The 13353-nt window shown below is 59.8% G+C and overlaps 2 protein-coding genes across 4 annotated transcripts; one reads left to right on the forward strand and one right to left on the reverse strand.

Moving 5' to 3' along the window:
* Window positions 1-181: 181 nt before the first annotated feature.
* On the reverse strand, window positions 182-4753 carry GARIN5A (golgi associated RAB2 interactor 5A). Its single transcript, XM_054588417.1, has 5 exons — window positions 4679-4753; window positions 4403-4543; window positions 3911-4041; window positions 775-1084; window positions 182-296 (listed from the first exon to the last, which is right to left on the reverse strand). The coding sequence occupies exons 1-4, from the start codon at window positions 4751-4753 to the stop codon at window positions 784-786; spliced, it is 648 nt and encodes a 215-aa protein (XP_054444392.1). The 3' UTR covers window positions 182-296; window positions 775-783.
* On the forward strand, window positions 4526-12760 carry EMC10 (ER membrane protein complex subunit 10). 3 transcript variants are annotated; one of them, XM_054588776.1, is made up of 8 exons: window positions 4526-5166; window positions 6151-6223; window positions 7334-7443; window positions 8073-8177; window positions 8547-8728; window positions 8851-8944; window positions 9838-9924; window positions 10145-10211. In XM_054588776.1, exons 1-7 carry the CDS (start codon window positions 5053-5055, stop codon window positions 9922-9924), a joined length of 765 nt encoding a protein of 254 aa, XP_054444751.1. In that variant the 5' UTR covers window positions 4526-5052; the 3' UTR covers window positions 10145-10211. The 3 variants fall into 3 exon arrangements, with proteins under 3 accessions (XP_054444751.1, XP_054444750.1, XP_054444752.1); XM_054588775.1 differs by lacking the exon at window positions 9838-9924 and having other exon boundaries at window positions 10145-12760; XM_054588777.1 differs by lacking the exons at window positions 9838-9924; window positions 10145-10211 and adding an exon at window positions 9702-9745.
* The last annotated feature ends 593 nt before the right edge of the window (window positions 12761-13353 follow it).

Below are 13353 nucleotides of genomic sequence, written 5' to 3' on the forward strand. Positions count from 1 at the left end.
TCAGCGGTGCCCCCCAGCGGCCAAACGGGACGCCCCGAAGACCCCGCGGGGGCATCGCGGAAAGGCCGCTTCCACCAGGCGGCCATGTTGAATTGGTGACGACGGCAAAACTGCTCACGACCTGGTTCTCGGTTCCTAAGCGGACGAGCTTTTTGAACTTTAATAATTCATCTGTCCGGCCCCGAAGAAGGGTCCTTAGCTCTCTGGCTCTTTGGAGACTTCACAGGGTGTCGGAGGATTCAGCGTCCCCACAGTTAAGAGGCCTGGGAGTGCAGTCTGGCTTCCACGGCTCGAGGCTGCGTACAAGAGGGTTTGTCTCAGAGGCTTTGGCTGGAGATGTGGCTGTAGTTTGGGGTGGGTGGGGGGACCCTGTACTTCCCCGGAAGGCAGGGGGGCGCTGTTTCCAGAGGAAGAGACCCCGCGCGTTCCAGGGGCCCCACCTTCAAGCACAGGCGCCCCTCCCCTCCCAGGCCTGACCCTGACCAGCAGCTGGCCGCGCCCCTGCTGGCCTGGCAGTTCCCCCCAAAACCCTACTGCATGTGGGTGGGAAGAGGCTGGAAGGGGGCAGGGGACCATCTTAGTTCGTACAGCGAGGCCAGCTTTCGTTTCCTGCTGTCCTTGACGCACAGGCTTCAGGCCCTTTCAGGAATCAGGAGTCCAGGCCCTTGGTCACTTCCACCCTCAGACACAAGCCTTCAGGCCCCCAGCCACCTCCTCCCTCAGACCCAGGAGTCTGACCCGACCTCCCTCCTCTGCGCAGCCCCGCCCCCTCACCTCCTCCCCCTAAGTTAGATCCTCTACGTTGTCATCCTCGTCGTCCTCGTCCTCGTCGTCGTCCTCGTCCTCGTCGTCCTCGGCCCCGGTGTCAGCCCTCGAGAACTCCTGCGTGAAGGGTTCGGCTCCCTGGGCCGAGTGGAAGCGCAGGCGGTACAGCAGCCGCACCCACTGGCCGAACTTGCGGTCGCGGGTCTTGAGCGAACCCCGAAGCCGCAGGTAGAAGGCACGGCCGTTTTGAAACTTGACCTTGAGCTGACAGTGCCTTTCGTCGTGGACGAAGAGCTGAACGAACTGCAAGGGGAACAGACTGGGCGGGCGGAAGGGGCGCTCTCAGGTCCCGACCCTCCCAGACTCTGTAGCCCGGGCGCCCTGGGAGTCGGGCGCGCCCACATCGCCACCCCTTTCGCTGCCCGGAAGGAGTCCTTTTTCACTTTCTCTGTCTCTTGAATCTTACCCATCCCCAACTTCCACCACAAAGCACACTTGCGTCTCCTACTGGCCCTCGATCCTAAACCCCAGACTGGAATAGACAGCCGTCTACTTGAAATCAAGTTCCATTTGGATGCTGGATTGACATGGGACACAAAAGGTCCCACATCCGAATTCCTGACCTTTTCCCCACCCCAAACCCGCTCCTCTCGCTCCTCCCAATTTTGATTACGTTCTCCCACCTGCTCCATCAGAAACGTGGAGTTCCTCCTGATCTCTCACACCCTCACCCAGCCCTGCCACGGAATCCTGACGGCTCTACTGTTAAAACGTATTCACAATCCGACCGTTCCTAACTCCAACCTCCAACCGGGTCCAGCCACCGAAATTTCCCGCCTCGGCCCGCAGCTCGTCTGTTCCCCACGAGGCCGCCAGAGGGCGCCGGTCAACACCTGAGTTGGCGCGGGTCACTCCTTCGGCTCAGAGTGAAAGCGAAGTCCTCACCTTGCGCAGGAGGCCTTGCGGGATCTGTCCCCTTTGTTCCCTCTCTGCCCTCACTTTCCGCCTATTTCCTTGGCTCACTCAACTGCAGCCACTCTGGCCTCCTCGCTGTTACGTAAATCTGCCAGGCTTGGTCCTACCTCAGGGCCTTCCTGCGAGCTGTTCCCTCTGCCTGAAATCTTCCTCCAGCCATCCCCGTGGCTTGGCCCCTTCAGCTCTCCCAGGGAAGTCCGTGTACAACTCTTGGCCCATTTGCAACCATATCCACGCTTGCAGACCACCCCATGGTCCCCTGCCTGATGTCTCCACAGACACCTTACCCCATTGGACCAACTGCCATTTATTCTGTCTGCCTGCCCAGTAGAAAAAGGTGAGCTTGAGGCCAGAGATTTTTATCATCCTCACATCTGTGCACATGGAGGTCCCCTGCCTGCCACACTGGCTGTGATCCCAAAGACACCAGACACAACCTCCGTGGGGGACTCTATTCGTGATGTCTCCAAATGGAAGGCCAATGGCTGGCATTGACCAAGAGCTTACTCTGTGCCAGGCGCTGTTCCAAGCTCTTTTACTCAGTTCATTCCCCAGCTGCCTTGGAGGTGGGATCTCCCCTTATCCCCATGTTCCAGGTGAGGAAACTGAGGCCCAGATAGGGAACTTGGCCAAAGCCAGTGAAAAGGTGAGGCCAGGATTTGAACCCAGGTCATACGGGGTGGCCTTTGTTCAAGGATGTTTCCTACCATAATAGCAAGAGTGGTGTCCATGGGACAGTTTATTCAATCATGTATGTCCACAAGAGGACCTGGTGGCTGTAGTCAACATGAAATGAATATTGATATGCTGAGGGAGGGGGCAGCGGGGAAGGTAGTATATAGCATGTGCTTGCAACTGTTAAAAGAGCCAACACACACTAGATGCCCATCAGAAGTGGTTCAGAGTAACTCCGGGCTCTAAGCCGGTTAGCAGCCAGGGGCCAGGGTGAGCCTTGCGGCTGAGTTTGCAGAGCAAGCTCAACGTTTTTACATCGACGGTATATTTATTTGGGAGCTGGTGATGGGAGGGTGCTGCAGATTATGAGGGTCAAAGCCCTCCCTCAGCACCATCCTTAATGTCCTTCCAACTGCAGGTCATGCGTGACTCAGCAGTGAGATCAGTTGGTGGGATAGAATAGGCACTGAAAAGGAAAGGAATATTGTAGAAGAGGAAATGTCCAGTGTAGTGTAAGATGTCTGAATACTGCTTTGGGAAATGTTTTAAACTCACAGAGGAGGATTAAGTAAAGGCTCTAAGTAGCCTTTAGTTAGTTCAGGTCAGAATCAGATTCTGCCACCAAGTGAATTACAAAAACATCAAAAGCCACAAAACACAGAAATGTTTTGGTATTTGCTACTGGAGTTAATGCAGGAGCCTAGGATGGCAGAAAAGTGTATTTTGTGCTATGTCTGTTTTATACCTTGGAGTGGATCTGCGTTACTTTTTAGAAAATATTTTATTTTTAGAGAAGAGGGAAGGAAGAGAGGGAGAGAAACATCTATTTGTTGCCTTTCACATGCCCCCAACCAGCAACCTGGCCCACAACCCAGGCATGTGCCCCCAGCTGGAATCGAACAGGTGACCTCTGGGTGTGCAGGGCGCCACCCAACCCACCGGGCCATACTTGTCAGGGCGGATCTGCATTACTTTTTCCATGAAAAAAACTAAGACCTGAAGGGGCACTGTGTAGTGTGACACAGGAGTTTGAGCACCATGAGGTCAGAAGTCATGAGAAGCCTGAGGTTCCTTTTCAGCCAGTCCTCGACCCCCTGTGAGATCCTGGGCAAGTGGTTCTCCTCTCTGGGCCCCAGTTTATCTCTTTGGAGGATGGGGCTAAGGGGCCCTGCCTCACAAGATAATGATGTCAGAGAAGAGGTGACGTGAGGGGCCAGGGGTGCTTAGCACGTAGTAGGTGTTGCAGGTCGTTCTCTTGGCCCCTGCCAGGCTGTGGCTGAGGACTGTTCCCCTCATGTCTGTCTCTCCCTGATTTGGGGCCCCTGTGGACTGCCCTGTCCTCGTTCTCCTGGGTGGCCGGCAGCCCAGAGAGAGCTGGTAGCCACCCAAGGCTCCTGGCCCTGGGGGTCATCGGGGTGAGAGGGGGTGCTTGCCAGGAGCCTCGCGTGCCCTGAGCTGGGGAGGCAGGCGGTATGGGTGGCGGTGGGGCAGTCACCCAGAGAGCTGCAGGCGTCCGTTCTCCTTGGCAGGGCGCGCCAGCAGCAACAGGTCTGGGAGTTCCAGGGCTCGGCTGGAGGCTGCCACCCCCATGGTTACCTTGTTGGCAACTTCTCCTAACCGGGTCACCTGGGGTGGGGGGACAAGGGTTAGAAGCTGGATAGATGCGGGGAGCAGAATTACAGAGGGATCAGAGTCACGAATCTTGGCAGGATTAAGGGTCATGAACCCAGTGAATTAAATACCAAGCCGGGAGTCGGATACTCTGAGTTCAAAGGTCTTGACGGTTAAGTCAGGGAAACTAAGGGGGAATCGGAGGCCCAGGTTTCATAGAAAAGTTAAGATCTGGAGGTATGGGGAAAGGAGTCGGTCAGGAATTCCAGGAAAGGAACATTATGGGGGAAGTCTTCAGAAGGAGGGAGAGCTGGGGTTGCCAAAGTCAGGAGGCCGGGACTCAGGCTGCCGCTCAGGGGGTCCTGGGGCTCCACACCTGCACGAAGTTGCTCTCAAAGATGGGTAAGTCTCGCAGCTGGTCGAACTCGCCGCGCAGAAGGTGGCGTTGGAGACGTCCAGGCCGGCCCGCCGGACAGGCTGGAACCGGGACGCGTTCTAGGGGGTTAAGTTCGGGGGACTATTCCAGGAGGCTGGGTCAGGCACGCCCGGCTGGCAGGGCTTCGGACAGCCCGGCGCTGAGAGCAGGGGTTTCTGGGCTATCGGTCTCCAGTTCGCCGACCCCATCCCTCACTTAGTCCAACCCCTCCAGGACTGGCTCCGCTTTCCCACCTGGTTCCCCGACACCTGCTTCACTGAGGGCCGGCCTAGGCTCGTGCCCCGGCTTCATCACAATGCCCCGCCCCTTTGGGCATCGGAGGGAGGAGCCGAGGGAGAAAACCGACGGGCGGGGCCGCGTATTCTGTAACCTCCAAATGCGGCGCACCGGGACTTGCCCAGGATTGTGCCGTCACCAGAGACGCGGTGGTCGCTCTGCTGACAGCAGGCCCCCGAGAGCGAGCAGGTGCTAGTGCGCAAACGCAAGGAGCCGGCGCAGGCGCACGGGCGGTGGGTTGCGGTCCGTTTTTCCCGGAGTGCTCTGCGGCACTCGGCTCACTCTCGCCCGTTGGCTGGTGGGAAAGGGCCAAAATGGCCGCGGCCGGCGCCGTAGCCAGTCGGCTGTTCCTGCTCTTGCTGGTGGCGGCCGCAGCCCCCAGTCGCGCCCGGGGCAGTGGTTGCCGATCCGGGGCCGCTGTGCGAGGGGTGAGTACTGATTGACTCTGCACAGGTGCGAAGCCGACGACAGTCGTGAATCTCGGACTTGGAGGTCGGTTAAGGTGGAAACGGGGCTGCGCAGGGCCGAGAGAGGAGAGAGGTGAAAGAACCGTGGAAGGCGAGTCTGCAGTCTTGCACATGCAGAGGCCGCACAACTGGGAGAAGCAATGGGAAAGCGTGATGGGGCAGGGCTCGGATGGGATTTTGGAATCTGGACGTTCGTTGCGGGAAAAACAAGTGCCCAAGGAGAAGGTTGGGGCCAGACTCCTCTTGACGTCCTAACCCTGGGGAGCTGCTGTCATGAATACGCATGAGGGGGTGTGGCTCGGATGGAATCCTGGCGAATCAGACGTCGGGCAGTTAAAATGAAAAGAGCCGGGGAGGGGGGCTGTCGAGAGATTGGAGAGGAGTTCTGGCTGTTTGAATATGCATGAGGAGGGCGAGATCTTGAGTTGTAGGATTAAAATCTTGAAAAGAGGTCGCGTAGGTGCGAGGGCCTAGAGTGGAGGATGAAGCCCAGGTAGAAGAAATGTGGCGATTTGGAGAAAAGAAGGGCATGGATTCTTGTATGTGTTTGATGGGAGGAGGAATTCGAGTGGCATCGTGGCTATTGGAGCAGTTAAGGTCAAAACGAGGCTACTTGGACATTGTTAGCTTGGAAAGGAAGCTAGGGTGCCCTTTAACTCAGGAATATTGATGGTAATAGGCCTGAAAATGACCCAGAGATAGTCGCCTTGGAAACGAGCTTACTGCTGTTTTCAGGCTCTGGATTCCTGGGGACTGTCCAGATCCTGAATTTTCATGAAATGGGCCGTTCTGGGTGGAGTTGTGGGCAAGCATCAGTGTTTGGATATAAGTATGAAAATAAGGCTCCTCTCCCAGCCTGCCAATCTGTCCGTCCTGGGGTCAGGGGGTCCTGCCCTGCTGAGGGCTCTGTTTGTCCTCACTTGGGGTCCTTTCTGTCATCTGCAGGCCGGAGCAGAAGGTCGAGAGAGCGAGGGCTGTGGCACCGTTGGGCTGCTGCTGGAGCACTCATTCGAGATCGGTGAGTTCAGTGATATCCTCGCCTGAACACTTACCCAGCACCCTGTGATGTGAGGAACAGCCTGGGTGCTGTGCAGTGTGAGGCGCCACCCTTTTACTAACAGCCTTGCCCCTGAAAGGGTGTGTGCATTACACTGGGGTGGTGCGGGCGGGGAGGGTACTAGAGAATAGGAACTCTGCCTTTATCTCTTCCATACCTGTGAAGCAATAATGACCTCAGAGCAGCCCTGGCTGGTGTGGCTCAGTGGATTGAGCGCTGGCCTGTGAACCAAAGGGTCACCGGTTTGATTCCTGATCAGGGCACATGCCTGGGTTGCCGGCCAGGTCCCCAGTTTGGGACATATGAAAGACAACCGATTAATGTTTCTCTCCCTCTCTTTCTCCCTCCCTTCCCCTCTTTCTGAAAATAAATAAAATCTTTAAAACAAAACAAAACCTCAGAGCCAACTTTTCTGACCAGTCGCTCATGCTCTATACCACTGGTTAGATGCTCTGCCTGGATTATGAACTCAAACATTCTCACAACAGTCACACAAAGTAGCGGGTGTTAGGGACAGCCCTGTTTTCCAGAAGAAGAAACTGAAGCTCAGACGGGCACCACACAAGAGCCTCCTGTAAGCAGGTGGCAGGGCTGGGCCCCACTCCCAAGTCCAGCCTAAGCTGCCAGAGCACAGATATCAGCGAGACCCAAGTGTTAATGACCCGGTCTGGGGCCCCAGAGTCTGGGGACGCTTGTTGTAAACACTGAAGCTGGGGCCGTCTGCAAGACCTCCTGGGTCAGACCCTGGCACCTGCCTGAGAAGGCCATGCTGATTGCAACACTGCCCAGCGGTGGGGGGCTCTTGGGCTCTGTAGCCCCTGTATTTTGCAGCTGGGAAAGCGGAGGCTCAGAGAGGTTAAATGAGTGTCCCTGGGTCATCTGGCCAGGCAGAAGCAGGGCTTAGGCGCTTTGCGGTGCAGGCGTCTGCCCTGGTCTGCTCTGTGAGGACGTGGTGGGGTGTCCGTAATTCGCAGGTGGGAAATGGGGGCTTGGGTTGGGGAAGCGAGCTGATCACTGCAAGGGCTGAGGGGCGCAGTGGTGGCATGCTTGCTGAGCCCGGGCTCCCCGCAGATGACAGCGCCCACTTCCGGAAGCGGGGCTCCATACTCTGGAACCAGCAGGACAACACCTTGTCCCTGTCACAGCGGCAGCTCAATGAGGAGGAACGGGGCCGACTCCGGGTGAGGAGGGGACCCGGGGCTTGGCAAGCAGGGGGACACGCATGCCTCAGGGCCTTTGCTCTTGCTGCCCCTCTGCCCAGCACACCCTCTCCTCCGTTGGTTGTCACATGACCAGCTCCTCTTGCCCTTCCAGGTTCAGCCAGGACGATTTACAGTTGGTTAGGCTGAGATTTGCTTTTGAGGAGAGAGATCCCCACAATAGCAAAGGTCAAACAAGAGAACGTTGCTTCTCCCATAGCCCTCCTTCCCGGCCTCCCCGAGGGCCCCAGGACCCTCGCTGGCCTGCTCGGCCCTCTCTAGGGGTGGCTGGGGCTCCGGTGGGGCTCCAGGCAGCAGGGTGGGTGAGGGGAAGAGGAGGGGCCCAGGGAACAGCCGTATTCTAGAGAAATCTGGCAAAGGCTGCCATAGTCCATGTCCACTCTATCCCTTGGGCCAGATGTAGCTGCAGGGGTCCTGGCCCCCCTACCACCAGGACCACCCCCGTGGGAAGAGTCCTGGGCATCCTCAGCTTAGTCGGGCTGGGCAAGACTGGAGCAGGGCCTTCTGGGCCGCGGGCCCCGTGCGGGTCTGGCCTTGGCAGGGGCCAGGCATCATCCCTCTTACCGCCGCCGCCTCCGCCCGCCCTGCAGGATGTGGCAGCCATGAACGGCCTGTACCGTGTCCGGGTCCCGCGGCGGCCTGGGGTCCCTGATGGCCCAGAAGCTGGCGGCTACGTCTCCTCCTTTGTCCCCGCGGTGAGTCAGTGACGAAGACCGGCTCCAGTCCTCCCTCCTCCCCCGCCGACCCCAACCCAGCCTGGCATCCACCATTCGTGACCCGGTATCCCAGTATTTATGGACGGGCGGCGGGAAACTTGGACATGGCCTTGTCCTTGAAGGTCTCCGCAGCTGCGGCCGCGTGGTGTGCTCTTTGAGGGGCGCTCAGGCCACCACGGGCCTGGGGAAGGCTGCCGCCCCCGGGCTTGTGCCTTCGGCGGGCAGGCAGCCATCGAGGCTTTGAAAGATGCTGCTGGGGCCGTGGGAGGGGCAGGAGGCTCCAGGACCCCAGTGCGGGCAAGGCCTGGGCACCAGCCCCCGCTCCCCTCTTCTGACCCTCCCCCCCAGTGCTCCCTGGTGGAGTCGCACCTCTCGGATCAGCTGACACTGCACGTGGATGTGGCTGGCAACGTGGTGGGCGTGTCGGTGGTGACGCACCCGGGGGGCTGCCGGGGCCACGAGGTGGAGGACGTGGACCTGGAGCTGTTCAACACCTCTGTGCAGCTGCAGCCGCCGGTCACGGCCCCAGGGTGAGGGCGCAGGACGGGGCCCAGACGGCCGTGGCAGCTTGGCTGCCCCCCCTCCCCACCTTTGCTGGTGCTCTCGGTGGCCGCCTCCAGTCCCTCACCCTGTCTCCTCCCACCGCCCCCAGCCCCGAGACGGCAGCCTTCATTGAGCGCTTGGAGATGGAGCAGGCCCAGAAGGCCAAGAACCCCCAGGAGCAGAAGTCCTTTTTTGCCAAATATGTGAGTGGGGTCCTGCCTGCCCCCCCTTCCTGACGAGCCCGCTCCCGTTCTGAGTGACCCGTGCCCTGCGCACCCTCCCGGCCTCCTGCTGCGCTCCTCTGGGGCCGTCCTGCCTGTCCCCGCGGCATCCGGGCTGAGCCCAGGCCGGGACGGAGCCACCGAGGGCCGCAGCCTATGTCGACTCACAGCACTTCTCGGTGGACGGCCGGCCCAGAGCCGGCAGTGCCGGGGACCCGTGCACCCGGGCTGGGGGCAGACGCGGCCTAGGCAGCGTCAGTCTAGAGCAGAGGCTGGGGAGGAAGTGCCCCAAGGGGCGGGCAAGGGGCAGCTGCAGGAGGGGGTTTTGGAACCAGTGTCCGGCAGCGAGGATGAGGATAAAGCCTGCGCAGGGCCCGAGCCAGGGCTATGGGGCTGGAGACGGGGGCTGGTAGAGATTTCAAAGGAACGGTGTGGTTTGCAAAGGAAGGGGGCTGGTGGGGTCCCCCAGCCAGGCCCAGCAGGTGGGCGGCGCTGGGCAGGGCGTGTCGGGGGCAGCGCTCTGGGCGCAGGTGCCCAGGAGGCCAGTCGGGAGCAGAGGTGGGCACAGGCCTGCACAACCCAAGAAGCTCTGAGGCCCAGGGTCCTGGGGCTGGAGGAGGCTGGTCCTGCCTGGGGCAGGGCCGGGCGCGTAGAGGCCGGAGGGGCCGGGCGGCCGCAGGTGGGGAGGTGCTGAGCCCTGCCGTGCAGGGCGCCCTGCCCATGGGGCCTCTCGCCTCAGGATAGCCCAATGGCTAAGTCGTGAGGAAACTGAGGCCCAGAGAGGCCTAGAGCTCGCCCACCTGGCCGTGCCCTCCCCGTGGCTGCAGGACCCCACGGCCGCCACTGGCCCTGACCCGCGCCCCCTCCCTCCTCAGTGGCACCTCATCCTGGGGGGGGCCGTGTTGCTCACAGCCCTGCGTCCTGCTGCCCCGGGGCCCGCGTCGTCAACGCAGGAGGCCTGAGTGAGGACCGAGCCCCCTCCCGCCTCTGCCCTCCCGCACCCCGCCGGCCCTCCCCGACCTGTAGTGACGTAGGGGACCCGGGCCCCCTCCTCACGCGGCCTCCCCTCACGCCAGCCCCGCCTTCCCCGCCCTGGGGGAAATGCTGCCCATACTCACCTGCCTTCTCTCTGTTTCTCTGTGTCCATCTGCCCGGCGCCCTGTCCTCCTGTCCGGCCTGCAGTGGATGTACATCATTCCCGTTGTCCTGTTCCTCATGATGTCCGGAGCACCGGATGCCGGGGGCCAGGGGGGCGGCGGCAGCGGAGGGGGCGGCGGGGGCAGTGGCCGGTGAGGGGCCCGGGGCCGGCCAGCGCCCACCCGGCCTCTTTCACCCAGGGGCCTTCTCTCCTGCACAGGGGCCTGTGTCCTTGGTCACCCCAAGAAGGAGTCACTGGCCCTCCCCAGGAGCCCCTTCCCTGTGGGTCTCGTGTTCCCGTGGGGGGGGGGACAGCTGGATTCCTGGCCCCGTGGCGCCCGCCCACCCTCGTGGCCCCACCGTAGCCCCGGAGGCCTCCCTTTGCCCGCAGGCGGGGGCCCCAGCTCCTGGGCCTCTCTGACCTCGACCCCTCCGCTCCCAGCCCTGCAGTCTGGGAACAGGCCGGCGCTCTCCAGCCTCCGTGCCTTTGTTCTTGCCCTGCCCGCCGGCCAGGCTTAAGGGCCCCCACTCATCTGCCGCACTCCCCGAGCAGGCCTGGGCTGGCCAGGTGGCTCCGTGGCCCCTGTGGCCCCACCCAGCCCTGCTCCGCCCTTTTTCTGCCCAGGATGCCAGACCTTCCATGGGCTCCTGGGCTTGAGGAAATGATGTTTAAAATTAGGACAAAAGAAACTAACCACAGGTAGTGTAGGGCAGGGCCCGGGGCTGTCGATGGAGTCCCGCCCCCCCGGGGCCGTCCTCCCTGGGACGCTGGCACTGGGTGAGGGCGGCCGGGCCTTTGCTACTCATTCCCCACACTTGTCTATTTAAAAACATTGGCAAGAATATATTGAAATACTTAGTGCCGAAGAGTTACGCTTTCCAGCAGCCACATGCACCCGCCGACTTGGCTCACAGCGGCCCGACGCGTATGGGTGCACGGGCGTCGCTGAGTTTCGATGCACATGATGAATTGCTCAGAAACCCCAAAACACGGCCTCTGTCGTTGTCGTGGCTGTGTGACGCTCTTGTGTCATGTGGCAGCTTATTAAACTGCTCCCCAAATGCTCAACACTTAGCTCGTTCCCGTTTTATGTGGTTATAAATAGGGCGGTGAGGCCAGCCTATTTGGTGTGAGTTTGAATTGCTTCCTGGGGACACGTGACTGAAAGTGAGATCACTGGGCCGGCTCAGAAGCATTTTTAGGAGCAGGCGATGCATGAGGCCATGAGGCGTGTGGTGGAAAGTTGTGCCCCTTGTCACTTTTACGCCTTTATTTTCTGCCCAGAGAGTGCACGGAGCACAAGCCGACAGAGCCACTGTGAATCTCCCTGCTCTGTACCCAGAAGTGGGGGTCCTGCGAGCTGTGGCAGCTGGCCTCGCTGCTGCACAGCTTTCCTTGCCGCAGGCCAGAGTGGCCTCGTCCTCTGTGCCCCTAGGAAGGGCCTGGAGCCCAGCCAGCCAGGTGTGGCTGAGCTCAAACCCGGAACTGGAGTGGCCCGGGGCGGAGGGCCTGAGCCAGCAGGTTCCGCGTTGCTGAACTGCCTCCACAGGGCAAGCTCCAGTCCCCGTTTCCCGACGGTCTCGCTCATGGCAGGGCTTCTCTCTCAGTGGGGAGAGGGGGCCCTGGCAGGTGTGGCTGCAGTGGCTTGAGCCAACGGGAGGGGCAGCAGTCAGGGCACACCCCTGGGTTGTGGGCGGGGTCCCGGATTGGGGGTGTGCAAGAGGCAGTGGGTTGATGTTTCTCTCCCTTTATTTCTCCCTCCTCCCCTCCCCTTCTCTCTAAAAAATAAATTAAAAAAAAAAAACAAAAACGAGGCAGAGCCTACCTGCACCATCCTGAACACCCGTTCGTAGCCTTTGCTCAATGGAGGTGTTTATGTTTTTGAAATCCTCTTGTGAGTCCTCCGACCTCGCCAAGACCTCAACAGGCCCCCTGTTTTCTGATGCCCTTGGACTTGGTCAGCTGCGGCCCTTCCCTTGGCCCCATCTCTTCCTGCAGGCAGCCCTGCAGAGGGGCCCACAGATTTATGTTTCTTCTGCGTGCATTGTGCTACACGCCGGTCAGCGCTGCGGTTATGTCAGCAGATTTTTGGAGCTTTGTACATAAAATGGCAGTGTCAGGGCTCTAACTTGCATTTCTTTCATGTGACCCCTACCCGGGACCTGGCCTGCAACCCAGGCATATGCCCTGACTGGGACTCGAACCTGCGACCCTTTGGTTCACAGGCCAGTGCTCAATGCACTGAGCCACACCAGCCAGGGCTTTAACTTGCATTTCTTTCTCCACCTGCTGGAGACCAAGCGTGAGCACGTTTTTTCCTGTCTGCTCCACATGAATTCTGTTGCTTTTTCCTAGATGATCCACGCCCCCAACCAGCCAAGCTTTCTTGGACAGAGTTTCTGACTCGGAGTTTTTAACCCTTTGTGTGACTTGTGGTGCAATTTCCCCACCGCCTGCAGTCATTCTCCGACCATTTTGTTAGTTTTTAATGGGTTGCAATGTAAGATCTTGATCTGATGACATCCTTTTCCGCTAAGACTTTTTTGATCCCTCTCATGCTGGCACAGTTATTTTGTAGTACATTGTAGTCATCGTGGGAGCTGGTTCCGGCTCCCCCGGGCTCTGTCCTTATTAAACTTCTCTTCCAGTGCTTGCCTGTCCCTGGAGAGCTCATCGGTGGCTTCATTTTATGGGCCGGGGTGTCTGGGGTACAGCCTGAACATCAAAAGGTACGGAAGTCTCCAAAGCAAAGAGCCCTCTGTTCGCCTGGCCCACACTGTCTCCCCTCACTGAGGGGCCACCCAAGTTTCAGTCTTGGGGGCCTTTGTTCTGGAAATAATCTCTCTATAGGCCATTGTGTAGTCCAGTAGGATAGGCAAATGTCAGTGGTTTTGCAAATTGTGCTGCTGCTGCCCTGCGCTAGTTTACGTCGGTGACGTAAGGTGCGTCCTCCTTTGTGGAATGGCTGGCTCCAAGCTGATGTCGCATGCCCACCAGTGGACCTTCGGGTTTCCTGCAGGGGTCACCAGGCGCCTGCGTCATCGTGCCCACATGCGTGTGTGCATATTCGCAGGCCACGCTGCCAGATGGGGACTTGCTGGGGGACGTTGTTCTCTGCCCGTCCACGTCCACAGTGGAGGTTCCAAACCCACCTCCAGCTCAGCCCCGCCGCTGCTCCCCAGGCCCCTACGGACGCCCCGGGAGGTGCCTCCGGAACCAGGAGGAAGTCAGTGCGCCGTCCGCCCCAGTCAGA

Source organism: Pteronotus mesoamericanus, unplaced genomic scaffold (assembly GCF_021234165.1).
Source record: "Pteronotus mesoamericanus isolate MK-2021 breed Mesoamerican mustached bat unplaced genomic scaffold, CSHL_Meso_final scaffold_137, whole genome shotgun sequence".
In the NCBI taxonomy this organism is placed as follows: Eukaryota; Metazoa; Chordata; class Mammalia; order Chiroptera; family Mormoopidae; genus Pteronotus; species Pteronotus mesoamericanus.

Bases quoted from the DNA above. Each gene is read 5' to 3' on its own strand.
- GARIN5A (XM_054588417.1), bottom strand. From the start codon at position 4,753: ATGAAGCCGGGGCACGAGCCTAGGCCGGCCCTCAGTGAAGCAGGTGTC. The intron at 4,042-4,402 runs GTGTGGAGCCCC...CCCCCACCCCAG, and splicing joins TTGAGAGCAACTTCGTGCAG to GTGACCCGGTTAGGAGAAGT. The intron at 1,085-3,910 runs GTGACTGCCCCA...CCGCCCGCCCAG, and splicing joins GGACGCCTGCAGCTCTCTGG to TCTGTTCCCCTTGCAGTTCG.
- EMC10 (XM_054588775.1), top strand. From the start codon at position 5,053: ATGGCCGCGGCCGGCGCCGTAGCCAGTCGGCTGTTCCTGCTCTTGCTG. The intron at 8,729-8,850 runs GTGAGGGCGCAG...CACCGCCCCCAG, and splicing joins CCGCCGGTCACGGCCCCAGG to CCCCGAGACGGCAGCCTTCA. The intron at 8,945-10,144 runs GTGAGTGGGGTC...TCCGGCCTGCAG, and splicing joins AGTCCTTTTTTGCCAAATAT to TGGATGTACATCATTCCCGT.